The sequence below is a fragment of the Arctopsyche grandis genome, chromosome 10 (genome assembly GCF_051622035.1).
Source record: "Arctopsyche grandis isolate Sample6627 chromosome 10, ASM5162203v2, whole genome shotgun sequence".
Lineage (NCBI taxonomy): Eukaryota > Metazoa > Arthropoda > Insecta > Trichoptera > Hydropsychidae > Arctopsyche > Arctopsyche grandis.
In genome coordinates, this window is record NC_135364.1 from 5,462,413 (window position 1) to 5,489,908 (window position 27,496).

A 27,496-nucleotide genomic window follows, 5' to 3' on the forward strand; every position below is an offset into this window, starting at 1 on the left:
CTTCTCCGACTTTAAGTGTTCTGAATTGTGTCGATGACCTCCCAGCTGACCCATTTATTTCGGATCCGTATACAAATTCTCACACGCTGAATTTCTCTCTTGGGTTTTGCATCTCTTCGGCGGCCGATGAATTCAACTCCATGTACATTTACATACATGGGATGGTATTTTAAATGTGTTCGAAACGGAAACTCAAGTGCTAGGTCTTGTTTCAACCTAAAATAAAAAACTTGCATAATATGAGCATTTTGAATTGATGTTGAATATTTCGTTCGGGATAACCGAAGCCGGTTATACGGTTAATCGTTGTTGTTATAAAATATATACGTTTTTTTTTACTATTGTTGCGTTGGGGTGGGTTCAGGGATCCAAATGATAGGCCAAAGTAGGTTCACAGCATTTATTATATGACTTGGGAAATGCCGCTCGCTAGATAGTATCCAGTCCAGCGCGTGTGCCCCTTTTTAAAGGCAGGTAGCCGAGTGGTCGGATATGCAGTAGTCCGAACAGGCCCAGCATTCCCCACAAACTCGGAATTTACCACTTTACATCCGGAATTCCTACGTTACACTATTTTCATTCAAATTCTATTTATTTTTGACTGTTAGTAATAAAGTTTAAGTGCCTCAAAGTCGCGCCATAAATTTCCTATTTTTTTTCTACTGCATTTTCAGGTCAATATTTCATAAAAGATAAAAATAGCGACTTTAAGTGACTTGTTACGGATTATTATTAAGGCACAGACAGATAAATCTAGACGCGTCGTGAAATTATACAGTGAGGGGTGAATCTTTCCGCCATAAGGGGGTCGACCGAATGTGCATAAAATAATACTATCCGAATCGGTCAGGCTGCACGTTTATGTACATGCAAAATGTGGATTTATTGTCTTACCGGTGTCCATAATTGTATTAATTATTGTGAAATATCACTTAATAAAATCTGACTAAACGAGAAGGGGGCGAAAAGCCAAACAAACAAGGCTTTTGGCAGTGGGTGGGCTTCACCTTCTCCAAAATTTATGAATTCTTAAATGTGTTGATCATAATTACATATATTTCACCATCGAATTAGCGGACGCAATTGAAATCTCTATCGGTGGCCAAACCTCGCAAAATGGCAAAGTTTCAAAGCGATCGGAAGAACGTAGGAAGTTCGTCAGACCGATTGGTGAAGTGAAACTAAGTAAAACCTTGTAATAAAAACTGGCCATTGATAGGAAACCTTTTATTTTGCTTTCTTGCACTCAGCACTGTTGGAACGTGTATCGTGAATCTTTTATGTCTTTTGCGGCCATTTTTCATTCATGCCCTAATCATCACCCGCCCTATAATTATAAATAACGCCGACTACTGTATGTTTGCGCCCTTACTCATTTGTTGATTAAAATTCAATAAGATTACTTTCGGCAGTGACCATTTTTTATGAAGACTAATAATGCCAGTTGACACGATGCTAGTAGCTTGGACTAGAAGTAGGACCGGAAGCGTGCTTTTTCCAGGAAACAGGGCGTTTTGCGTCTGTTTTCCGGGAAGTACAAAGCTAGAGTGCAAAAAAAAGGTTCATCATAAAAATGGACAATGCACGGCGAACAATAAACAAAAAACGGCACGCTTCCGGTCCTACCTCTAGCTTGGACCAAGAAACTTGGTCGAAACTTGGACGTAACAAGTGATCCAACCGTTTTTGAACGCTGTAATCCGACCCAAGTCACGTGGTCCAAGCTAACTCGCATCGTGTCAACCCGGTATTACCTTAATTTGTATGGTGACCTTTGCCTCAAAAGGTGACCGAGCTCTCTTATGCCACTTTTAGTATGGATGCTGACTCGTTTTGCCAATAATTTTTGATAAACGTGTAACATATGTATATATGGGACATAAGTGTATTGATTTAGTGTATAAAATTGTATGTGAACATAAATAAATGTATTGTGTACTGATTCATGGAAAATTTAACAGGAATCAGCATATACCAAGGAACCCAACATATTCTGATGCAGAGCTACTGGCCGCATCAACCCAACGACCACTGCTTTCGTGGCATAGGTATGTCCCATGAGCGTATATGCTTGTCGTATATTTTTTATAATTATTATATGTATATATGTAGTATGTTTATCTTATCACTCTGTTTACTTTCGAAGAGCGTAAATTACACATATTTAATCATTATCACCGCAGTAAAACCGATTCAAGTGTTTATACTGATAAGTATTTAATGTGTCAACTGGTCCAGCGGTTCTTAAACGCGGCAGTAATCTACCGAGTCCGCATTATATATAAAGAATATTTTCAAAAAATAATTGGAATGAATTCAAAATATGTAAAATGAATTGTAAAAAATGTCCCATTTTATTTTATCAACATCTACAACCATTCGCCATCCTCTGCTGGATGTAGGCCTCTCCAACACGCTTCCACTCGTCTCTATTTTGCGCAACTCTCATCCATCTCACCACACACATTTTCCTAATTTCGTCCACCCGTCTTCCTTTTACCCTTTTGCATTCTCTCGGGTACCATTCTACCACTTATTTTGTCCACCTTTCATTCATTCTTCTAGCCACGTGACCCGCCCATTGCCATTTCATCTTTACTCTATCCATTATATCCACAACCCTTGTCATACTTCTCACCCACGTATTCCATTTCCTGTCTTTCCGCTATATGTCAAGCATACAACGTTCCATACTTCTTTGAGTGCATTGGACTTTGTGTAGCAAATTGGCGTTCAATGTCCAAGTTTCACATCCATTCGGCAAAGTGGCATTTTTGATTTAAAAACCGCATTCATTCGTCCAAATGCACTCCATTCTAATTTCGTATGTCTCTATATTTCTTTTTTACTACCGGAAATGTCTATTATTTGCCCTAAATATTAATAATTATTTATTTACTACTTCCACTCCATTTTATTTATACTTATAAATACCAGGAAGGCCTAACAGGTTAAACAATTATGTTTATACATTGTCATAGAGACTATTAATACTATGTAATTTATCTATGGATAAATTACATAGTATTAATATTTCGAGAATTATATACATTTTACAAATTTGAGATGCTATAAACTCGAATTCGCGAGAGACGGGAAAGATTTTTGCCAATTTGGTGGAACCATTTCAATGAAATCAGATGAATTAACAAACTCTGATAGGAAACGATCGACCTGGAGCACATATATCCAAGGTCTGGCTGGCAACACCGGGCCGGGGAATGAACCCATGACCACTCAGTTGGAAGCATTACACTCTAATCGCTATTATAATAAATTTATAAAATCAAACAATGTTTAAAATTTACCATTTCTTGTATTTTGATTGGATAATCGATAAATAAGTTAGCAATTGATTCGAATCGTTTTTAAGCTGCTCGGTGTAGTTTAAGAAACGTTGAACTGTTCGATATGTTTTAGTTGCCATTAAACTTTATCGGAGTATTTATTTTATTTTGTAATGTAAGTTTAGCTTAGGTTATTGATTAAATGTTTCAATTTGAACGTGACAATATCCATACTGTGTATGTACGGTACTTGTGGCATTCTTATATATTGACATTAGTTTCGTTTTTCAATGTTGATCGAAGCTGTTACGATAGATTGACACAGACGTGTTGTCAGCTCAGAATGTGTATGGAATCCAACTGATTGTTGATTGAATAACTTACAATGTCACTAGGCATATTGTAGTCAGCTGGTGATTTGAGTCCTATTTACTATTTATTTTCGTCTAGGATTGGGTTTGGTATTGAATATGATATGTCACAGTTAGTCGTTTTGGTCTTCAACGTTCGCTTTCAATTTTTTTCAACATTATGCGTGCCGTGCCGCATGCAATTAACCGTCCACACTTGTTCAATATCGTTGTTTGTAAATTGTTTCATCAGTGCCAGCGCCACTCACTAGTGTTGTACCCGATGAAATATCATCGCATGGGTGTTGGCATATTAAGTTATTAAATTAAAAGAAATGTGTCGTTGGTCTTGTGTTCGATCCCCACGCGGTCAAATTTTTTTCAAATTCCTTTTAAATATATTTATATTTAATTGTTTAATATGAAAAAAAAAATGGCAAAAACTACCTACCTACCTACATGTAAACACCGATAGAAAAATTAATTAATTAATCAAATACATTTTCAATAGATGGCGGTAAATTCTTTGCCAAGCGGAAAAATTAGTAGCGATCAGTATATATAGAAGTTTTTTCGTTTGTTATTGTATTCGTATATACGATAAGGCACTGGTTTAGCTGTGACGTACATACATACATATGTCAAATCGTACATCCAGTACGGCGAGCGTTATCTTAGATAGACAGACAGACACAGATGGAATACCGATATTATTTATTTGATGTAACTTTATTTTAATTTATATATCGATTTCTTTTTAAGACCACCCACCTGTTGATATAACAATGGGCACAACACGAATCTTCAATAAAATTAATTATTTTCTACGATTTGAGTGTGTGACGTAACATAACTAGTCTTCGGCGTTGGCTGTTTGCTTTTCAAATAACAATAGGCCGCTCCATTAGTGTTCAAAGCATTGTTGATAATAGTGTATCATTTTTGGTGCGAAAAGCATCGACCGAACGCCTACCTCTGGATATTCATTTATTTATTTTTATAATTTTGGCTATCTAGCTTAATTTAATAAGATATGACGCACAAAAAGTTGCAAGAAAAACTTAAAAGTTCAATTTAAAAGCGCATGCCTTTACGCATGCGCTGCGGCCGACAAGCGCATGCGCCTCAAGTTGGACGAAGAATGAGCAAGTGAAGACAGATATTTGTTGTTAAGATTTATGGAATGTTTGTTAATGGTTTGTTTTTTGTTGTTATAGGGAGCGTCGGGAGCAAGAGATACGAGAAATAGAAAACCAACAGATGAAAGATCGTGAAAAAGAGAGGGAAAGAATGGAAAGAGAGCGGGAGAGGGAAAAGTTAGAAAGGGATCAGCAGGAGCGGGAGAGACAAGAAAAAGCTGTTCACAAGCATTTTGAAGAGTCTCTTAGGCTAGCTGACCAAAAGGTGATTTGATTGTACTTTTTTTATTGCTTATGTTTCTATAAAGTGAATCGTTTTGTAATGATAATGTATAATATTCCAGAGAGAAAGAACGCTGTCCTGGAATCTCATTCATAGTTTATCACCGTCTGCTAGAAGTGCTATCGCTCCAGAACATGCACGGGCATTAGTGAATGACAGAATTAGAAACGATGTTAGAGAAAGACCTTACTATCCTCCTACTTCTGTAAGTTGCTGCAATTTTTTCGTTGATTGTTTTTTCTTGTAGTCTATTTGTATAATAATCATTATTGTTTGTCGATTTGTAGGTACAGAGGCCACCAAGTGTTCCTAGTAAAAATGATTATCCACCCCCTGCTCACAGTAGAATAACGTTATCTCAGAAACCTATCGAAAAGGCACCAGTGCACGTCAGCTTGCCTAAAGCCGAGCCTAATTTTAATATGTACAATTATTCATATCATCATTCAGCGAATTATTTAAACCACGATAGTAAACACAAAAGCGAACATTTAAACCCAGCTCAAATTCACAATAACCTAACGGTGACAAAGACTTTAGATAGAGAACGAGACAATTCTCTACCGACACCCCCTCCTCTAATGACTGAACTAAAGAACTCTGTGATTGTTAAACACGACGGCAAAATACCGCACCACTCGCTAGATCCCAAACTACATTCAGGACACTCGCCCAAGTTAAGAGGATCAGAAGTGCCGTCGCACTATCTATCAGTGTCGCAACAACAACAACAACAACCGCCGTCCGGATACAGGAACGCGCCGCAGTCTCAAGTGGTCGTTCAACGGGGGAGACCTCACAATTCTCCGGCGCCCGTACCCTCGAGGGCGCCGGCACAACCCCAGCATCCACAACATCCCCAGCAACAGCAGATGGATAGATACTCACGCCCGCCGAGTGGCTACACCTACCATCCGCAGACGCCGGTCCAGACTCCACCACCAGTACCTAGCAAACCTAAAGTATCTAGTCCGGCACCACTTCACATATACGGCAAACCTAGCGCCGGCATAACAAGTGGAATTCCCGTCTGCCGCGCTCAAGAACCTCAAATCCCAGTCAATGCCATACCCTTGACTTCTAAAGTGAATTCCGTATCGAATGTATACGGAGTACAGCATCCTCCACCTGCGCATTCTAGAGGAGAGCGGCGACTTTTTTTACCACCTGGATCTTCACCACCGGTAGCTCATCCAGCGCCTCTACCACTATCCTATCAAACACAACCGTTAGATCTCGGAATATCGGCTGAACGGGATGAATTGAATCAGTCGCCCAAAAGGCGTGGTACTCCCGTTCAGAATATTTCTGACGGCATTATAGACTCGAAGAAGAGGAGAGTCGAATCTCCCGGGCCACCCTTTCGGATGGATTCCATACAACAATACCCTCCGGTTAATAACTCGTCTCCGCTACTGTCTCGTGTGAGCGAACCTACACCTCTGATAGCCAGTGCAGCTACGACTATCACGACAATGGTGAACACAGCCGCTTATTGCACTTCGCCGGCGCCTAGAACAGTCACCGACTCCCCAGTTCGGATACCTTCAGCAGACGGCGCAGTTCGACCACCGAGCGTGCCCGAAGTCATCGAAAAGACAGGCGAGACTGAAGTCATCAACGTTCAGGCCTCGCTGTGTCCGTCTCCATTGCCACCGATTACACCGGTCAAAGTCGCTTCTCCGGCACCGTCAGGTAGTCCTAAAGATAACGCCCCCGTTCGCCATCTGAAGAAAGCTTGGCTGCAACGTCACGAAACGGCCCCGGAAGGCGAACCGGAGTCGATAGGAAACGGTGGAGGAAGCAGCACTGCAGTCTTACCTGTCGTGACTCGAGCACCTGATGCGCTATCGTTGAATAGTGTCGGTTCGATGGCTGTCAACAGTATTATTAGAAGTAAACCTTTAAAAGTATCTAGGAAGTCGAATCAGAAGGAGATGAACGGCCACTGTGACGATTCTAGAAAGCTCGAGGATAGCTCCAGCTCCGACCAGGATAGAAGCGTCAAAAGCCCGCCAAAGAGGAAACCGCCCAAGGTGAAGCGAAAAAAGGGCGCGGGGGCGCGCAAATCCATCATTGACGAAATCAAAAAGAAGAAGAGTTCGACTTTAAGTGATACAGCGAGTGATAGTGATAAGGAAAGCAATAGTGATAAGGACTCAGACTCTGGTGCGAGTTTAAACCATTCGTCGGTTGTGAAGCGCGCGGCCAACGGCAGTAGCAACAATAGTACAAAGGAGCCGAAGGAGAAGGAACCGAGGAAGCGGGGCCGCAGGCCAAAAAACTCCAAGAGTGACAAGACGGGGGAGGACGAGCCCGTCAGGAACAAGCGGTCTAAAGACGAGCCACCGGGCGCGCCGTTCAACAAGCCGCCAATCAACCAGCTGAAGAAGACCGGGGAGTCTTTTCTGCAGGACGGTGCGTGCTGCGACGTCGCACCGAAGCTGGCAAAGTGTCGCGAGTGCCGTTGGACTCCGCACCAGCGCTCGAAAAACATGCCTAACATATTCTGTCGATTTTACGCCTTTCGACGTCTGCGCTACACCAAAAACGGACAGTTGGCCATCGCCGGATTCTCCGACCCCAACAAGGATCCGTCCGAGGTTTGTTCAATGCTATTTTCAACCTCCGACTAGTTTCATTTCGCCGTTAATAAATTTCCAGTATTAACAAATGTTTTATTCTTTTAGGAAGATAGAAAATTATGGCTGCAATCTAGCGGCATGAAGGATTTGGAGATTGAGATGAGTTGTTTTTTATTGAGACAGATCGGTGATCAATTTTGTGCATTGTTACAACAAGAATGCGAAGCTAAAGATCACAACCTCAACGAAGGTATGTTTTATTTGACTTGTATTTAATTGATCAGTCATTTATTCAGCTTTTGATCAACAAAAATAACTTAATTGTCAGTAAATATTTCGAAATTATCAGTGAGTATTCTAAGTGATCAGAACTTAAATGAATAGGGCCAACCCTAACTTAACCTAACCTAACCTGACCCTTATATAAATAAATTTTGGCTTAAAAAAAATATATTACGATGTGTTTGGATGGATATTACGGTGTGTGGACCATGAGGAGAGTGGGAATGGACAGTAGTGGGGTGACGTGCTATCATCCAACTGTCATATCAATGCTATCATCCAATTATAATTTCACTGATAGAAAATCCTTTTTGATCAGTATTTAAATAAAATACTGATAAAAAATTAATTATTTACTGAACAAAAATGAATAATTTACTGATCGTTTATTATATTCTACTGATCATTTAGAATAAGTTACTGATAAAGTTCATAATTAATTGCTAATAAATTTTTCATTTTTTTACTTTTGGAACTATAAACTAATCAAATAATTCGTTGCCGTTTAATTTATTCAACCAAAGTCGATAAACCGAGCAAATATTTCTAATGATTTTATTTAAATTTCAGACAAAACAATAGCTTGGAAACGGGTCGTACAAGGTGTGAGGGAAATGTGTGATGTTTGCGAAACAACCTTATTTAACTTTCATTGGGCGTGTGGAAAATGCGGCTTCGTCGTTTGTTTAGACTGCTATAAGGTAATGCTAATTGGAGTCAAATCAGTTATATTACTCACATTCAAGATCACTTCTGACATTTATTTTTACACTTATAGAGTCGCGCACAAGGTGATAGGAAGGTTTGGAGTTCAGGAAATGGAGCAGCTCGTGAACGCGATGAATACGGTTGGTTGACTTGTACTTCTCGTGCTCCTCACGAGCAAGCTCGCTTGATGCCTACTCAAATAGCAGCCGGAGACTCTTTGACGAAGATCGGACGCAGTGCTCATAGCATTTCTACGCTATGGGGTGTGCCGCGTCATTGTCAATGTCCTCCACTATCGCCACCGTCTCTGACTGCTGTCAAAGCCTGCCGGAACTTGCTGTGCGATGCTATAGCTGGAAATTTGAAGGTATGTATTGTACTGTAAGACTTTTTTAACTGTTTGAAATGTTCCTTTAGCTAACTTTTCTTTTTTGTTGTATAGAAAATCAAAGATAGTAAGGAGGATGTGGTATCAAACGGTGTCACCGAGTCTGGAAAGGTTAAGAATAATAGCTCGACGTTGAGCTGGCTGGCCGATGTTCCTATCAAAAACGTCGATAAGATCATCAACGACGATTCGTCTAGTTCTGATTCCGAATCCGGTGAAAACTATTCTACTCTTCGCGAGCTTCTAATCAGGCCGTCTAATAAGCCGGGAAGCGGTGAAAATTCGCCGACCAACGGGACTAGTAAAGTTAAAAAATCTAGGTTGGATATCTTAGACGACGTCATTTCGAGCTTGAAGGAGAATAAAGACGAAGAAAACGAGGCCGAGATGGATGTTAAAGGTTTCGAGCTGAAACATTTCGTCAGACGCTACCATAGAATCAACAGCGCTGGAAAAGATAAACTGCCAATTAGATTGATGACCCTTTTGGAATCTAAAGTCTTGTATCCGGATACTCCGCACTCCTGGCTGTGCGATGGAAAATTATTGCGCCTGTTGGATCCGATGCATTCAGGAAATTATAGAATATTCCAAGTATGTATCGAAAATTATATAGTTTCTTTGTTATACTTAAATGTAATGTTGGTATTAATGTATTGAATTGTTTTTTGTAGGATCAATGGAAAAGGGGACAACCCGTCATCGTTTCGGATGTTTTAAAGAACATGGATAAAGATCTATGGACGCCGGAGAGCTTCTCGCGCGATTTCGGCGAGGAAAAGAACGATCTTATCAACTGCATTACCGGAAACATAGTTCCCAATCAACCGATGAAAAAGTTCTGGGACGGCTTCGAGCACACGTCGAGGCGCTTGAAAGACGAGCACGACAAGCCGATGCTTCTGAAACTGAAGGATTGGCCCGCCGGAGAGGATTTCGCCGAACTGTTACCAGCTCGTTTCGCCGACTTGATGAAAAACCTCCCCCTGCAAGAGTACACTCTTCGCACCGGTCGTTTAAATCTAGCGTCGCGTCTGCCCGACTGCTTCGTCCGTCCGGATCTCGGTCCGAAAATGTACACCGCTTACGGCTCGGCACTCAATCCCGGACACGGCACAACCAACCTCCACCTGGACGTGAGCGATGCCGTCAACGTGATGGTATACGTCAGCGGGCCGAAGGACGTCGGCGATAAAATCACACGAGAAGCCTACCGAGCCATCGACGAGGCCGGCTGCGACATCCTGACCAGACGCCGAGTACGAGAGCGCGGCGAACTACCCGGAGCACTGTGGCACATCTACAATCCGAGAGACGCCGACAAGATACGAGACCTTTTAAACAAAACGGCGATTGAACGCGGTGCACATCCTCAACCGCATCACGATCCGATCCACGATCAAAGCTGCTACTTAGACGCAGCCCTTCGGGAACGCTTGTATAAAGAATACCGAGTCGAAGGCTACGCTGTGGCTCAGTGCCTAGGAGACGCCGTCTTCATACCAGCCGGGGCTCCGCACCAGGTCCGCAACCTGCACGACTGTATCAAAGTGGCCGAGGACTTTGTCTCGCCGGAGAACGTGTCGCACTGTTTCCACCTGACGCAGGAGTTCCGCGATTTGTCCGACACGCACACGAATCACGAGGATAAGCTACAGATTAAGAATATTATCTATCACGCCGTCAAGGATTCTTTGGATTGTCTGAAGCGCGCAGCGGCCACCGCCGAGATCGAAGTCAACGAAGACGAATCCAAAGACGACGTCAAAAAGGAAATGTTACCGTGAATCTACAACGAATATAATATAAATAAATAAAAAAAATTAAACCAGCATTTGGAAGTTATTTGATCTTCGATTTAGCTGCTTGTGATATTCTACTGAGAAATTTTATTTATAGAGAAATCGACTAATAGGTGTAATTAGTTATGTAATTATCGGTGTCTCATTAGTTTTTTTTTTTTTTTGTTTTGTATATACATATGTGCTATGGAGCGTTTCGTATATGCAAATATCGTTTAACAATTTAACTATATATGATATATAAATATAATAAAAAGTATGGAACAAAGTTCCTTTTGCATTATAAAAGATGTTTGCACTGTATATAGTTTCATCGACCATTATTTCTAGTTGTGATAAACTCTGTAATGATAAGTATAAAGAGAAAAAAACGAAGATAAGGTTTTTATTTAAGTTTGTATATATGATTTGTATATTTAGAGGATGGTTGTTGTTTTTTTTGTATGGCCGGAGTCCTCGTCGTCGTACGTCGTAAGTTTGTAAATTGTTAAGTGTGGGATGTAAATGCAATGCACGGTTCATCTTCCTGTCACTAATAAATTAACTGTAAGATGCACTAGTGCTGTTCTCTGTAGATAAAGTATTTGTTAATTGTGAGATTCCCTCGCTTGTCACAGCTTTATTTAGGATTAACGAGGACGAGACAAGCCTCGCGGCTCTCGTCCAAAACAGTCCCTGATTTTTCAGCGTAATATATGTATACATATATATTTTTGATTAGTGCTAGTGTCCTAATATTTGCTCATTAATCGACCGGTGATTCTGCACACTTTCGATTATATTTCTGAATATATACATATATATAAATATATATATATATATATAATACACGCCTATATGTAGTTTTAAAACTGCGATGTATTTTTTTTCGTTTTATTCTTTTTGTTTTTTGCAATGTTTACCAATTGTTAAAAAAAAATGCTAATTCGCTTAAAAAATAAAGTGCCAATTGAAAATATTTCGCTCTTTTTCCACGTCGTCTTTTTTATTATTATTAATATCATTAGTGTGTGTGTATAAAGTGGTTAATTTTAAAATTTGTAATGGAAGAAAGTCAAGAATTATATAAAATAAAAATAAAAAAAACACAAACTGTGATTTGCTTTTGTTGATTTTCCATTATGATTTTTCTTGATCTCAAAACAGTGTAAAATTAACAACGACGATTACGCATAGTTTATATATACGTGTTAATAATATTAATATTGTATGCATATTTGTAATGATAAAAGTTAGTAATTTAATAAGTTGGCCCACCTTACCGATCGCATTAGGAGGTGCATTTATTTTATACATTTTTTTGTGTACTTTTGACGTCATTTCCTAAAGATTTACTTGAATTTCTCCCCCCCTCTACCCCAGCCCCCCTTTTTCCCGTCTGTAAAGCCATGCAAGACTATTAAGTTATTTGTATAATTAAAAGGAAGGTAATTAAATGACTTTTGTACATTAAATTGATACATTTTGTAGATAACTTAGATTACTATAATCTAACTCTTTCTTCATTAAAGTTATTAATGTGACTCTTAATAATTTTTGCCTCATTTTAAAGGCAAGTAAATTTTTTGTACTGTGTAAAATGTAAGACCATAAGTTGAAATAAAAATGTTTATATTACATGTTTTGTTTTATTTGTTCGTTTATTTGTTAAATTATTACTGCAATTGATCATTTGTTTGGCTATAAATTAATCAAACAAGAAGTTGTGACAAATCAAACTCAAACTGACAACAGTTTGTTACACCTGTGTAAGTCTAAGATTGTTGAGAGCCTTTGATACCTTTCTATTGGCTATTAATTGATAGTATATCCATACTATTGTAGCGTATATGTTCTGGACCAATGTAAAGTGGAGGATTTCGTGTTTGTAGGGTATAAGGGCGAAAACACACTGAGTGGTATGGAACGTCACGTCCTTGGCTCCACGCTGTGACAGTGAGTGTTCCCCAAACTGAATTCGGGTGTAATTGCACGTGCAGAGTGTATAGTTTCTAACACTCCAGGGGGTGATTTTTGGGACTGTGTACCATGTATATGGGCTAGTACTACTCAGTGTGTTTTCGCCCTAACGTTTATGAGGAATGTTGGGGCTGTTCAGACTATTGCGTGTCCGAACACTTGGCTACCTGCCTTTAAAAGGACTGGTCCCCACTTTTTCTTTACCAAGCAAAAAATCCAGCTCTGTCCAAACGTTGTATGGATAATATTATGGGGGGCGTATGGAGTGAAACGACGAAATTGTTGAAGACACGACTATTTAATTTGGCGATTGGGAAGGAAGTAAAGCAGCGGCGAACCAGCATGGCCGAGTTGGTCCCAGCTCGCAGGATGGTGACCGAAACTCGACCATGTCGTAGAAACGCTACAATATCCAGACTTATTTGATTTGATAAAATCGAATTTACTTCATATATGCATATTTTTTATTTATTTTTACATACGTATATACCAGGAAGTCCTAACAGGTAAACCCCAATGCGCCTTCTTAGCTAATTACAAACAATGCAGAATTTTTATTACATAAATCGCTGAATTACGAGACACTGAAAAACTCAGAATTAACGGGACATCCATGAATTTTTTTATATAAATCATATTCAAATGGTGGGTAGGATGGGTTTTTTAGCCAATTTAATGGTGGAACCGTTTCAACAATGAAATCAGAATAATTGGCAAACTCTGATAGGAAACGATCGATTTGGAGCAAAAGCATTACAGATAACTCAGAATAAATTCTTTTCAATCGTGGTCAACTCACGGGATCGAGCCGGTGACCTCTCGGGAGCCATGCTGCTAGCTATTATATAATATTATAACTATTGTACACTAAAATATCAAAGAGTATCTGTATTTCCATAGCGTTTTAGAGGTTTGACAAAGAAACACAAACGCCTATACCCAGAGAAATGTTATATTAATAGAAGTGGCTTTAGGCGTCATATTGTTGTTAAGTGACAATTGTCCACAGACAATCCTAAAAAAATTTAGCATCCGTCGTATTTGATGCTTGGTGCTCAACGTATGTCCGATAAAAACTTCTCTGTTTGTTTATATTACTCGCAAGATGGGCAAGCATCGGTAAAAATTGAACAATGCATTCAAAAACACAATAAACAACATGGGATACATTTTTGTAAGTAAATTGATCCGATTGTATTCCGTGCGTTGTAGCGTGTTTATAGAGACGTACCACGTAATATTGACAACAATTATTTATTCGTAAAGGCCCTTCTATTATTATTACATTTATCTGCTTATACTCTGTTTGGGTTAGCAACTGTTAATAACAATGTTGATACTACAGTGACACTTGATAATCGGCTGATGAGTTTGATTTGAAAATATTTTCTCTAGCTTGATTTCGGTTTAATGGAGAAGATAAGAGTAGTTCTACTGCAACCGTATCATATTAATAATTAAATAATCCAAAACCATTTTCTCGAATAGTGCCATAAAAAATGATGCTAGGGCCAAATATTTAACAACTGTCAACAAATGTCAACAGAATGAGTGGTTTCATAGCCGTGCATTTGGGTAAAAAAATATTGTTTTAAATCATTTATCAATTGAAAATAGTACTAAATGTATATTCGAGATGATTTTATACACATTTTAATACAAATCGAGCAATTTTAGCTTAAACTAATATAAAATGTTTGCGATATTTATATTGTAAAATTCCAAGTAACAATAATTTTTTTGTTTAGAAAACTGAATATAAAATATACTTAATCAAATAGGATCGTATTTAATCTTGATATTATAGGAAATTTCCTGCATTTATTTACATAGAATTTTCATTAAAATAAAATACCGGTTTAGGTGCCGGCCATCACAACAAAGACATAGGTAAAGACTATCAGAAACTATGCCACTCAGCGTGCCAAAAAGCAGCCACGATATTAAACCAAGGAGGAAACGCAACAGATGCCGTCGAAGCTGCCGTTATAGGTATTCATTTATATACACACTATATATTTATGTAAATTTATACGTCCATATCTAACTCTACATTGTATTTTAGAACTAGAAAACAGCCAGCTGACGAATGCAGGATACGGATCAAACCTAACCTGGGACGGCACAGTTGAATGCGACGCATCCATAATGAACGGTCAAACCTTACAATTCGGAGCATGTGGAGCCGTCTCCAACGTGCGAAATCCGATAACCTTAGCCAAGAAGATATGCAACAAGCAGAGCGAAGGCTTATTCCTAGGCCGCATACCCCCATGCATCCTCACCGGAGTCGGCGCGAGGAGATGGGCCGAAGCCAGCGGAATAGAATTAGTCAGCGACATTAGTCTAATATCACCGAACGCCATCAGGAAATACAAACACTACAAAAAGAAGTTAAAACGATACTGCGAACACTACGATTTGAAGTTCAGCCCTTTGGATACGGTCGGTGCAGTCTGTGTGGATTCTAGCGGAGTCGTCGCGGCCGCTGCTAGTTCCGGCGGAGTGTCTTTGAAGCATTCCGGTCGGGTCGGACAAGCAGCTTCGTTCGCCAGCGGAGTCTGGGCTGCTGTGGACGATCGTGATGCTTCAGTTCCTTCCGTTGCCGTATGTACTTCTGGCTGCGGTGAGCATCTGATCCGCACCCAGCTCGCTAAGACTGTGGCCGAGAGTCTTAAGGATCCGTGTCCGACGACCTCGCTGGCCAGGTGTTTGAAGGAGAAGTTTTGCGAGTCTCCGCTTCTTTGTGGCGTTCCTGAAAAGTTGGCTGGGGCTATCGGTTTGAGACATGACGGGGATCGGGGAGAGTTCCTATGGGGACATACTACGCCTACTATGTGTATCGGGTATTTGTCCTGTGGAGAAGCACGACCTAAGGTAAACATCTGACGGGTATATAAGATAATATTTGTCTAAACTAGTGTACTAAACATAGCAGATATACTATATCAGTATTCTGATATCATGGCATTGTTGTAAACGCACCGTTTAATATGACGGGCGGGAAGGAAGTTAAGTAGTAGTCACCAACATGATCGAATCAGTCTCAACTCACGACCCAAACTCGACCATATCGTAGGGATAATACAATTTAATTACACAAATGTTAAGCTATGAGTGTATGGTACATGATATACATACAACCGCCACAGTGGGGCTGTTATTGATAAGACTGCATCAAACACTACTCGATTAGTCCGATTTGATTATTGATCTTGCTCTATTGCAATGGACTCGTTTTTAAATCTATAGACCTGCTCCTAGAGAGAGGCTCATGTCAAATCAGACTCCATGCACATGTTCATGAAAGTGGCGTTTAAACGTCATTTTATCAGCAATCGGTTTGAAATTCCGAACCTAACGGACCATGTTTTTAAATCGACAGTTCTAGAAACATGTCTACATGTTTTTCCATAACCATAAAAGTAATAAATAATAAATAATTTTTTTTTCTGTGTATCGTTATCACTAGGGGCGGAGTACTGTAGGGGCTCATCATACTGGTCATGTCTACAATAATACTCCAACCGCCCCTTATAATAATAAAAATATAATATTACAAATAGGTACGCGGCACGTTTTTATATAGATTGTTTTGCACATTTAAAAAAAAAAACTAGACGTTCTCCGGTACGCCAAATCTGCGCCACCGCGTTCCGTAGCAAGCCTCACCCTTTGGAGTGTTTTCGGTGATATTTTATCCTTGTATTGACATACATACAGATCGATAACGGTGATTCCCATATTTGAAGATATGTGGGAGAAATTTGTCGAAATAATAAGACTGTGCGTAACCAGCAAGTAGGGATAGTATTATTTTGTACATTCTATATGGATGCATATGAATGTGTCCGTACTTACTGGTTATGTCCAGTTGCTTGTACTGTTTTATAATATGAATAGATCGTGTCCGCCCCTGCTTTAACGTCTACGCTACGTGCATATTACGGAACATATGAAATGTAGAATATTTTTCGCACTGCTGTTAACGTACAGTCGCCGGTCTGTGCTGTGCCTGTATAGACAGACCTTTAACAATGACATGAAGATACGCCTCTCACCACTAGAGTTTACGTACGCGTCTCATGCCGCACTTTTGAATGTGTTTGTATGATTTTTGGCCTGAAGAAAAAGATCTTCGATCAATGCGTTTTTCCAGTGATGACGTATATATGTGAAACTTGGACATTGAACACCAATTTGTTACACAAAGTCCAATGCACTCAAAGAAGTATGCATAAGAGGAAAGACAGGAAGCGGAATACATGGGTGAGAAGTATAACAAGGGTAGTGGACATAGTGGATAGAGTAGAGATTGAAATGGCAATGGGCGTGCCACGTGGATACAAGAATGGACAAAAGAAGTGCTAGAATGGTACCCCAGAGAATGCAAAAGGGTAAAAGGAAGATCGCAGGGAAGATTGGTAGATGAAAATGTGTGCGGTGAGATGGATGAGTTGCGCAAAACAGAGACGAGTGCAAGCGTGCTGGAGAGGCCTTCATCCAGCAGTGGATGACGAGCGGTTGTAGATGATGATTATATGATTTTCGATTATATAAAATCGTTAATTGTAAACTTGAACAATTGCATAAAAATGTTCCGATTCTCAATTGAAAATTATGCACGCTTTCTAATTAATACAAATTGCAGTGAATCAAGAACGGAAATTGTTGATAACAAACAAACATAGTATACTAATTGAAAATTAACATTTCAGTACGTTATGTCATATCTTCCGGCGAGTGTGAAGAGCGGAACCGGTGCAGTAGTAGGCGGAGTATCTTTCTCGATAGTCCTGAAACCTCCGCAGACGATACAATGGCAAATACTACCGATGCCGACGGACGACAATAAGGACCCAAACCAGACGAATAAAACATGATCATTTTTTTTTTCAAATTATAATTTATTAAATATAAATAATAATAAGTACCAATACGTTTATAGCCAAAGACACTTTTTATACAATAATAAAAATAAAAAAATACTGGTCGAATAGTCTTTTCCTTTTTTTTTTTTCATCTCAAATTTCAATACAATCCGTATCACAAAAATGCGTATTATAAATTGTGCGTATTTTTTTCCTCCGCTCTAACTACCCTGAATAGTCCTTGCCAAATATTGTCATCACATATTATACAATGTCTGGACGATAGCTACCTTCGAACGCAGTCGAATTTTACAGGCACACACTTTCTAACATATCTACATAGTTTAATATCATCAGCGGTACAATGGAATAAGATCGGTCTGATTACATATGCATATTTACATACAGTATAAGTATGTATTTGCAAATTTAAAGTGCCGTAGTAAAACAAACAAACAAACAAAAAAAAAATGCTTAAAGCTTTCGTAACAATATCAATAAATGCTTAAGTGTCAGATAAATTGTACTGTTTTTTCTTCTAAATACATGAAAATATAATAAATAGTACGATACAAAATAGCACAAATGATTATTATATTATATAAATATATAAGTAAGTAAATAAATAAAAGAGTTTGTACAAAAAGTAAAATAAAAATTGTCATGTAATATCGTATCATTATGTAAGTACAATAGGAATTGTGCATTAATAAATCAATAAGCTTTTTTTTATTGTTAATAAAGAATGGTGATATTTCGAGGCCGTCACTTAAGTACAATCTGCCAGTTCTTATCGAATATCAGGCCTACTTTTTAACCCTTTGAAGCGAATTGCCAACAAGGCCATGAGCCTGAAATACTCCGATAGGCGTTGTTTTTTGAGTATGTAAAAAATAAACAAGAATAATACCCGCTAAGCCTTTCCAGGTAGCATTGAAAAAAATGCATCGAACATGGGTCGTGTAATCCGTGTCAATGTTTATAAAGACTGGTTTACACGGGAATTTCTAAATTTATAACCATAGCAGAATTTCTCGATGGAAATCCCTAGCTGCTGAGTATTTTAGATTGCTGCTTGGCATTTAGATTGTGAGCATTAAATTTTAACAACAATGAATAAGATGGAACTAGTTTTGGAAAAATACATTCGTTAATAGACTTCTTTTGTTAATTTTATATTGTTGAAAGATATATTAGAGAGTCTAAACACACCTTTACAAAAATCAAAATCCTCGGCGGTAGTTATCTAGGGTTTGTTTGGATTAGCTACAATTTTTATACCTGCTTTCTATTGGATTTTTAAATAATTCTATTTGGAAATGGCATTCTGTTCAGATTTAAGAGCAGGCCTGTTCAGTCGATACAATTCCGAGGAAGTGACAGCCTCTAAACAAATTCTTAAACTAATGATTAAAGGCAAGAAGAATTAGACAAAAGTCCACACACATATTACAATAATAATAATATAATAAAATAAAACGTTAAATCAAATCACAGACAAAATGGGAACAAAATTTTCGTGCAAAAATAAAGCAAATCGATATACATATGTGTATATATAATAATAGTAAAAATAAACACTGGTTAGAACTGAGTACACTTTAAATACTGCATAACTTACCGAACTAAATGGATACATTTGTACATTCATTGACTAATATAATATTGCCGTTATAATTATCATTATATATATATATATATATAATTACTATAAACATTTCGACAAACCCTGGTGGAAATATACACAGACAGAACGCCGTTTGTAATTCGACGGCGCATTTTCACCATAAAAGGTTTGCAAAGACTCGCTGCCCTCGTTTTTAGCATAACGATTTTATATAACATATACATGTATGTAACAAGACTTTCTCTGCACGAGATACATACACGAAAGCAACGTAATAGAAAAGGCATATTCGGAATACGCCTAAAATTCTCCGATCGCAACTCAACAAAGGCACACGGATAAGTCACTTCAAAATTCCTAATCTATACAATATACAATTGAAAGTGCAAAATTGAAAATAAAACATAATACAGAACACACAAATACATAAAATAATTAAAAATATATCACAATTAACATTAAATAGTACCACAGTCTGTATATAATACAATATATATATATATATATATATATATATATATATATATATATATATATATATATATATATATATATATATATATATATATATATATATATATATATATATATATATATATATATATATATATATATATGTGGGATTGGTATGAATGAGAATATTTTAAGTTGGCAGGCCTGGCGTCGCTTTGCGCGTCACTCGCTGGTCGAGCCCGAAGCGAAGACATTAAACGAGTTGCGTAAAGACTTTGACTTTGAATATCCTCACATTCATGGATCCCATATATATGTATGATGATTCAAACGCAACCGTACTCGTACCAAACGGCAGTTTCTTTAGCTGTAGTTCTGGTCGTCTTGTCGGCTTCGTCTTTGACGATGTTTGTGTCTAAAATCGGAGATTTGTCGTCGTCGTCGTTCTGTTGGCCGATGGATGCTGAGAAGGTTTGCGCGGCGCCGTCTCCGATGACTGTCGATATTCTATTATATACGAGGAATGTTTTTGAACTTTCAGGTTTTTCAGGCGACTCCTTGGTCTTCGGCTCCAGATCGGATTCGATAGGGGACGCTAAATTGGCTTGAGACGCCAGGTTATCTTCGGCTAAATAGACAGCGCGCCTCGAACCGGCCCGGCACAGTCCTAGAGCGGCAGTCACGTTGGTCGGGGACTCTGGCGCTTCGAAGCCTTGGAAGCTGTTCCGTTGGCCGCTTACGAGACTGCCGCTGAGTTTGCTGTGGTTCTGTCTTCGTCGTAAGGAGGCTCGGATGAGGGCGTCGTCTCCGCCGCCGAGGGAGCCGTGGAAGGAACTGTGTGATAGTTTTCTGGTGAAGCTGTCGGCGCTGTGTCTCGGCGATTCCGAGCTGGAGATGGACGGGGCTGCCGACGCGGTGCTCAGTTGGTCGGCGTTGGCTGATTTGTCCATTTTGTTGGAGTCGTCGTGGTTCGGCGTGTCCGATTCGCCGGATTCTGACCCTCCAAGGGTGGCTTGGGATTGGGTGAGTTTGGAGCTCTCGTCTACGCTCCACGAGCGTCTGCCGTGTCTCGACGGGACTTTGCTGATCAGATCCGAGCCGGCTTTGCGAACTCTTCTCACCCAGTTCGATCCGAAGCTCTTCTTCTTCATGGTGCAGTTGTCTAGTTTGCGGTAATGCTCCATGATTTTCTCTTCTAACTTTTCCTTTTGGCGGCACAGATTGTTCAACTTGTCGGCGAACATCTTTTCCTCTTGATGATAGTGCTGTTTGTCCTCCAAGGAGTGGGCTAACAGTTCGTGATATTGAGTCAACAAACAAGACACTTGATCCATCAGAGATCTTCTGTCGGCGTCCAAAGTCACGTTCATTTGCATTAGCATCTGTAAACAAATACAACGTTAGTAAAATACTAATCAAAAAAAAAAAAAAAAATGCATTAAATAAAAAAAAGAAGCTTACTTCACACCGCTGTGCAATTTTATTATGCTCCAATTCCAATCCATTTATAACATCAGTCTTAGTGCTCAACTCTCCGGACATCTCGGTATTGCGCAGCTTCAATTGGCTGGCTTCCGTGCGAGTATTTTTATACTCATCTTGAAGATGTCTATATTCATTCTTAAGCCTATCACTAGCGCTGAACAAATTCCTAAAATCTTCCTTCAACTTGGAATGCTCCTTTCTGAGATTGGAAAGATTCCTCGACTCAATCTTCAATACTTCCCGCTCCTCGACCAACTCAGATATTTTCTTTTCAAACAAAACACTCTCCTCTTTCATCTCCCTATTTTCTAATTTCAAATCCCTAATCAGATTCTTCAACACTTCCCGCTCTTTAAGCAGCGACTCGTACTCGGAATTCAACTGCTCGTGCAATGACTGCAACGAATGTTGATCGTGTATAATATTATCGTATACACTCTTCAACGAATCCAACTGTTTAGTCAACTCTTCCTTTTCGGCGGCGAGCTGACTATTGGCCAACTGCAACGTGAGCTTCTGCGAGTCCAACGAACCGTTCTGTGACGTCAAAGTAGACACGGCAACTTGTAACTTGGCATTATCAGCCTGGCACGCTTCATAAGTCGTCCTCAACATAGACAACTCTCCGGACAATTGCTCGCATTGAGCCGCTATATTATTCTTAATCTGATCAGACCCGTTCGTATCGCAAGACTCCTTGCAACTGCAGATCCTATTACAATCGACCTGATCGATCTTCATCTTAACGTACACATCATTTATAATCGTCTGAATGTCAGTATTTCTCATGATCTTTTCGACAATATCTTCCAATACGATTTCTTTGCGTATGATTTCCGTCGTATTGATACCGAGCTTCTCCAAACACACCTTAACCCTTTCCGAGTGGAGTTTCTCCTCGACGAGATTCTTTTGAAGGGTATATATCGTCTCCTTATCCATCATAGTTTTCGACGACAACTCCTGAGACGTCTTTTCCAATTCGTACATCTTGGCAACCTGCGTTGAAAGCGTATCCATTTGCTTGCTCAAGCTGACGATCTCCTTCTTGTCTTGACTCTGCACTACTGTATATTTATCCAGAGCTATATCCTTCTCTTCGATGACTTCACGCAGCTTAGTAACGTCTTTCACAAGTTGGGTATTATCTTTTTCCATCTGCACAATCTTATTTTGCACTTCTGCCAGTTTTTCTTGTGTTTTTTCCGTCACTTCAGCTACGGGTTTCAAAGCCTCCACTTCGACGGTCTTCGTATCCAAAGATCTTTCCAAATCTTCGGCCCGCCTTTTAATCGATTCGCACAACAGCGTAATCTTGTGCTTATCATTATTTACAGACTCTAAATGCTTTTCTAACTCTTGTATTTTGGACCGGTCGGAATCCCTCTCTATGTTGATTCGATCGTTGTTATTTTTTTGACTATCGATCGTATCCTGCAACTTTCTATTTTCTTCTAAAGCGTTTTTGAACACATTTTCAAGCTCGGTGTTTTGTTGATTCAGTCTATTGCACGTGTCTTGTAGTTGGTCACACTTGAGCGATAGCTTCTTCTTTTCCTTTTCTAAATCTAAAAATTTATCCGACGAATCGAGGAAAGACTGCTCTTTCAACGAGTCGATGGTTGACAAGAGCCTTTTATTTTCCAATTCTAATTTCAAAGCCCTCGCTTGAGCGTTACTAGTCAATTGCTCGGACAGACTATTATCGCCGGATTCGTTGCCTTGAGTGCCATGGCCGGAGTCGTCAATAGAATGATCCAAACTGGCATTAGTCGTATTCAAACTAGATTTGATAATAGACTGCAAATGAGAATTTTCTTCTAGCAATTCCTGCAATTTCTGCTGTTCAATGTCGCGTTCCTAAAACAAATGTTAAATTTAATTACATATTATATACACAGTCCATTGTTATAATGTTTGATTTGAATACGCAGCCAAATTTGAACAAAGCCAAGGTGAGATCCAACACAATGAATGGACTTACGAGAGCTGCGTCGTTTTCCTTTTGTTTCATCTTCATCAGTTCGTGCTCGAGACTACGACTTTTATCGGCGCGGAGACGAGACTGAGCCAACTGTTCCTCCAGCATTTCCTGTGTTTCCAACAACACTCGATTATCATCGCGGAGTTCCGACTCTCTCGCTTTATAAAACTCCATATCGGCAAGCTTCTCCCGATACTTTTGAACTTCCATCTCCAACCTACACAAAAAATAATCCATATATGAATATAAAAATCAAACAATAACCAATATTAAACATCTGATTAATACAAACCTATCAGCTCTTTCGGCTCGTTCTCTAAGTGCATCGACTTCGTCTCGATAAGCTGCCGTTTTGCGAGCCTCGCTGCACCAAGCTTGACTTTCGATTCGTAATTTATTCAAAATACTCTTCGTATGTTCGAGTTCCTCTCGACATTCGGCCAAATGTTCAGACTTTTCTTCCCTGAAACCAAAATTCGCAAACTTGACCCAAAATACAACACATAATAACTGTATCAAATACAGCGCGCGTACTATTTTTTACATTTACAATTATGTGAAGTCGGCATTAACCTTTCTCGTTCGGTTTTTTCATACCCATGATCATTATGAATGGATAAAACAATGGCTTGTGGGAACAAGGTGTACTTAAAACTGGTTCCCATAGAAAATATATCAGCTCTTGTTTTACTTGCAGCGTGAATGAATATATTACATTAAAACGTAGCAGTAAAACAGTCTTAAACTGTTAAAATTTCGACCGACTTTCACCGAGATCAAAAGGATAACGACGTGAAAATGCATTAAATGTTATAAATACTAACAATTCCTGTCTCTGTTTTCGCAGCCGAGCTTTCCAATCGGCCAACTCGACGGCCAGATGATTGTTGTCGAATCCACTTGATGTAGAAGGACTATAGGAGTTGGAATTGATTCTGGTAGGACTCGGCTTCGTCTGCGGCCTCATATCGTCTTCGTTCGTAACGATTTCGTTCATCAGCGAATTGGCCCAATGGCTCAAATAGTGATCCCGTTCTTTCGCCAAACGCCTGACATGATTATACATGGCAGCCGATTGAAAAAGTTCCATAGAATCCGGAGTCAAAACGAGCGATTGATTATCAGTAACCTGAAATAATACAAAATAAATAAACCACACCCAAAAAACAATGGGTACAATTTAACTGTACGTTGAGAAAAATACTTTGTATCTTAAAAAAAAGTTTTCGGTGCATTAAACAATCTCGTATTGTGCATCGAATAAAATATTTTGGCATTATTAAGTGACCATTAAAAATATGAAACGATCATTCGAAAAAATAGATTTTAGCATTAGAAATAGTGGCAACGTTGACAACTATTGACAACTGTCAACTGTCAAAAGTGTTTACTTTTGTTTCTCACTAGTGAAATGTAATCTTAAATAAATAAAACCAACCTAACCATAAATAAATAAAACCTCACCAAACGTTGGCAGTTTATCTGTCATTTTAATGCACATTTCATCCTTTTTTTAAGTAGCAAATATTTTTTTCAATGATCAAAGCAAACTTTCCAACCCAATCTGTATCCTTCATTTAGAAATGCACACAAACTTTTTTTAATGTACAAAATTTTTTTTAAATGCACATTAATTTTATAAAATGGACGTTAAAATTGTTCCCAAAAACAATCAATACATTAAAAACAAACCTGTTTAATACATTCTACAATTCCGTGTTGAGTCTCTAAATCGAGCTCTTTAATCCTCGTGATGAAAATCTCCTTATTCGGACATTGAACGGCCGCACCGAGCAATAACAGTATTAAAAGCTTCATATTTTCAATGCCCTCTCGCGATTCCGGCGTTTTGGAGATGGTTATGCACTCGGGAATGATGAGCAAGGTCTGGCCCAACTCTTCCTCGTACAGGGCTTTGATGTTCTTGACGATGCAGTCGAAGTTTTTGATTCGCCCGACGATCAGCGCTTGATCTTGGAGCCCGTCGAGTTTGGCGATCTGGTGCGGCGGCTCCGGATCTATCTGGAGGATCACCTCGTGGAGGATGGCGCCGTTCCATAGCGCCGAGTAGCCCGTGAAGACTCCCGGCCGCGACAGGCAAGAATTCAACTGGAAACCAAAACAAGAATATCAATGAGGCGTGGAATTTCACCAACATGTGGAGCATGCAGTAGATGATTAGGCGACTCTCGAAGTTTGCGGAATCGTAACGATGTGATCATCATTATTGTATTTTGATTGAGTGTTCTTAGAGTGAGACATCTTCATTGAAGTTTGCATTGAATTGAAGTTTAGATGTTTTCTTTACAATGGTATGATAATTGAGTGCGACTACAAAAAGCGTTAAAACTACAATTTTTTTTTATTTTCCTTATTTATAGATTCTATTATTAGGTTCATACAAATGAACATATCTTTTGTCGAATTTGGCACGCAATCCTATTGAAGCTTTTCATATGTAGATATCTCGATTCTGCGTCAATGGTCTTACATTTCAGTACCTCCAGAGCATTGTATAAACGAGCCAGGATAGTTGAGATTGGGTTCAAATCCCACTGATTTGCAACTCTGGGTCGATCGTTTCCCATCAGAGTTTACCAATTTATCTGATTTTCATCGTAACGGTTCCAACAAATTGGCAACCTTACCTATTTCCTCGCAAATTTCGAGTTTTCAGCAATGTCGAACTTCGCCGAATTGTATAAAATGCTACAAATTTACAAATCTGACCATTAATGCACCTGTGAATGTTAATTGATACGTATTTACGATTGTAAATAGGTTTTTGAGCTCTTTCTCCTATCAAGCTGTAGATTAACATTAGAATAATATAATACTACGATTACTAACCAAATTAAATTAAATTGCAAAATAGAAAATGATCAGTAGATCAGTAGCTATTAAAAAATATATATATAAGATGTATTGTGAATATAATTTCGTAATAATAAAAAAAAGCATTTAAAAATCAAAATTGATATATATTTCGATGAATTGTTTAAAAACGTTGTATATTTACAAATTTGACCATAGATGTTGATTGATATGCATTTACTTTGGATAGTACTTGTATCAAATGTACAATTTTTTTTGGCCAGGAAGGCGTATCGGGGTTACCTATTGGGTCTTCCTGTTATAGATCAAAAATAAAAAAATACACTAAATCATAATCGCTAACAGTAGATGTATCTTATCTGAACCATTTCTAGCGATGAATTAATTACCTTTCTGTATAATTTTTCATACGAAAATATATTCAACTCATTCAAGGACTCGTCCACTGTTTCAGTCACGCATTATATAAACCAGGACGAAGACTTTTCATCGTCTTCCTGAAGGTATTTACAAGTCAGTCTAGTCTAGGGTAAAAATTTCCTCACACACGTACACATTTCTGAAGAATGTGCAATTAATCTAATTAGATAAAAGAACGATAGGAAAGCATAGATGTATTGTTGCCGTCTCTTTCACTCGCACGCACATTCGTATGCGAGTGAAAGAGACGAGGAGAGGAGAGGAGAGGGGAAGATTAGCCTTAAAGTGCAACAGTTGGCGCGCTCGTCCTTGAAGCAATTCGTCGGCCAAACAATGAGGGCCCCCGATGGTGTAAGAGGACAAGGGGAAGAGGGAAGGGTGAAGTGTGTGAGTCAGAGAAGTACACCGGAAACCGGACACCGGCAATGTTAATGGAAATGGAAATAGTGTGGTAGGTGAAGCGGTGGTAGCGGTGGTAGCGGTGGTAGCGGCGGGGGCGACCGACTGTGACGGATTGCGTAGGGATCGAATCGAGTGTCGAGTGAATTATAATACGAGTGAGTGGAGTGAATCAAATAATATAGTACCCAGGCGGCGAGGGGTCCTCCCATGAGGCTGTCGACGTCTGCGGTCGCCATGGTGGTGAAAGGGCGCCGCCCCCCTCGCTCGTTGTTGACAACGATATTGCACTGAGGGTCGAGATTGCGGATCGACACACACACACACAGCACGTCAGCAATGCTCGGCTCGCGGCCGCCGACTGTCGTTCGAGGCACTCCGCCACCACTCGTTCTTTTGGTCGTAACGTTCATTTATACTGACACTTTCGGCTCTTTTATTTCGTGATCGAATTGGTTCAATTGGCCTTTAGCGCTATTTTATATTGCACTTTTTAGCTCGGCAGTACTAGATTACTGGCAGTTATTCAATAGTTTGATGTTTCGTTAAGTTTTAGTGTCCTCTATTTTAAAAATGCATAGCTTATGACACGCTGCAAATAGTTGAGAAATGATAACACGCTCAAGTAAAGTATAGGGA

At 39.2% G+C, this 27,496-nt stretch overlaps 3 protein-coding genes across 3 annotated transcripts in view; 2 read left to right on the top strand and 1 right to left on the bottom strand.

Moving 5' to 3' along the window:
• Positions 1–11,182, top strand: part of LOC143917856 (uncharacterized) — a 396,623-nt gene extending 385,441 nt beyond the window's left edge. Inside the window, exons 9-17 of the mRNA XM_077439464.1 lie at positions 1,962–2,048; positions 4,855–5,041; positions 5,121–5,264; positions 5,347–7,662; positions 7,750–7,894; positions 8,497–8,627; positions 8,705–9,001; positions 9,077–9,616; positions 9,697–11,182. Of these exons, the coding sequence (XP_077295590.1) occupies positions 1,962–2,048; positions 4,855–5,041; positions 5,121–5,264; positions 5,347–7,662; positions 7,750–7,894; positions 8,497–8,627; positions 8,705–9,001; positions 9,077–9,616; positions 9,697–10,809 (4,960 nt within the window). The 3' untranslated portion in view covers positions 10,810–11,182. The remainder of the gene's footprint in view (positions 1–1,961; positions 2,049–4,854; positions 5,042–5,120; positions 5,265–5,346; positions 7,663–7,749; positions 7,895–8,496; positions 8,628–8,704; positions 9,002–9,076; positions 9,617–9,696) is intronic.
• A 3,108-nt stretch (positions 11,183–14,290) lies between these two features.
• Positions 14,291–17,785, top strand: Tasp1 (Taspase 1). Its single transcript, XM_077439820.1, has 4 exons — positions 14,291–14,358; positions 14,647–14,775; positions 14,849–15,660; positions 17,502–17,785. The coding sequence occupies exons 1-4, from the start codon at positions 14,331–14,333 to the stop codon at positions 17,664–17,666; spliced, it is 1,134 nt and encodes a 377-aa protein (XP_077295946.1). The 5' UTR covers positions 14,291–14,330; the 3' UTR covers positions 17,667–17,785.
• Positions 17,786–20,060: 2,275 nt separating this feature from the next.
• On the bottom strand, positions 20,061–27,217 carry Girdin (protein girdin). Its single transcript, XM_077439237.1, has 7 exons — positions 27,046–27,217; positions 24,896–25,312; positions 24,028–24,332; positions 23,496–23,666; positions 23,204–23,420; positions 21,196–23,079; positions 20,061–21,116 (listed from the first exon to the last, which is right to left on the bottom strand). Exons 1-7 carry the CDS (start codon positions 27,094–27,096, stop codon positions 20,061–20,063), a joined length of 4,101 nt encoding a protein of 1,366 aa, XP_077295363.1. The 5' UTR covers positions 27,097–27,217.
• Between the last annotated feature and the right edge of the window lie 279 nt (positions 27,218–27,496).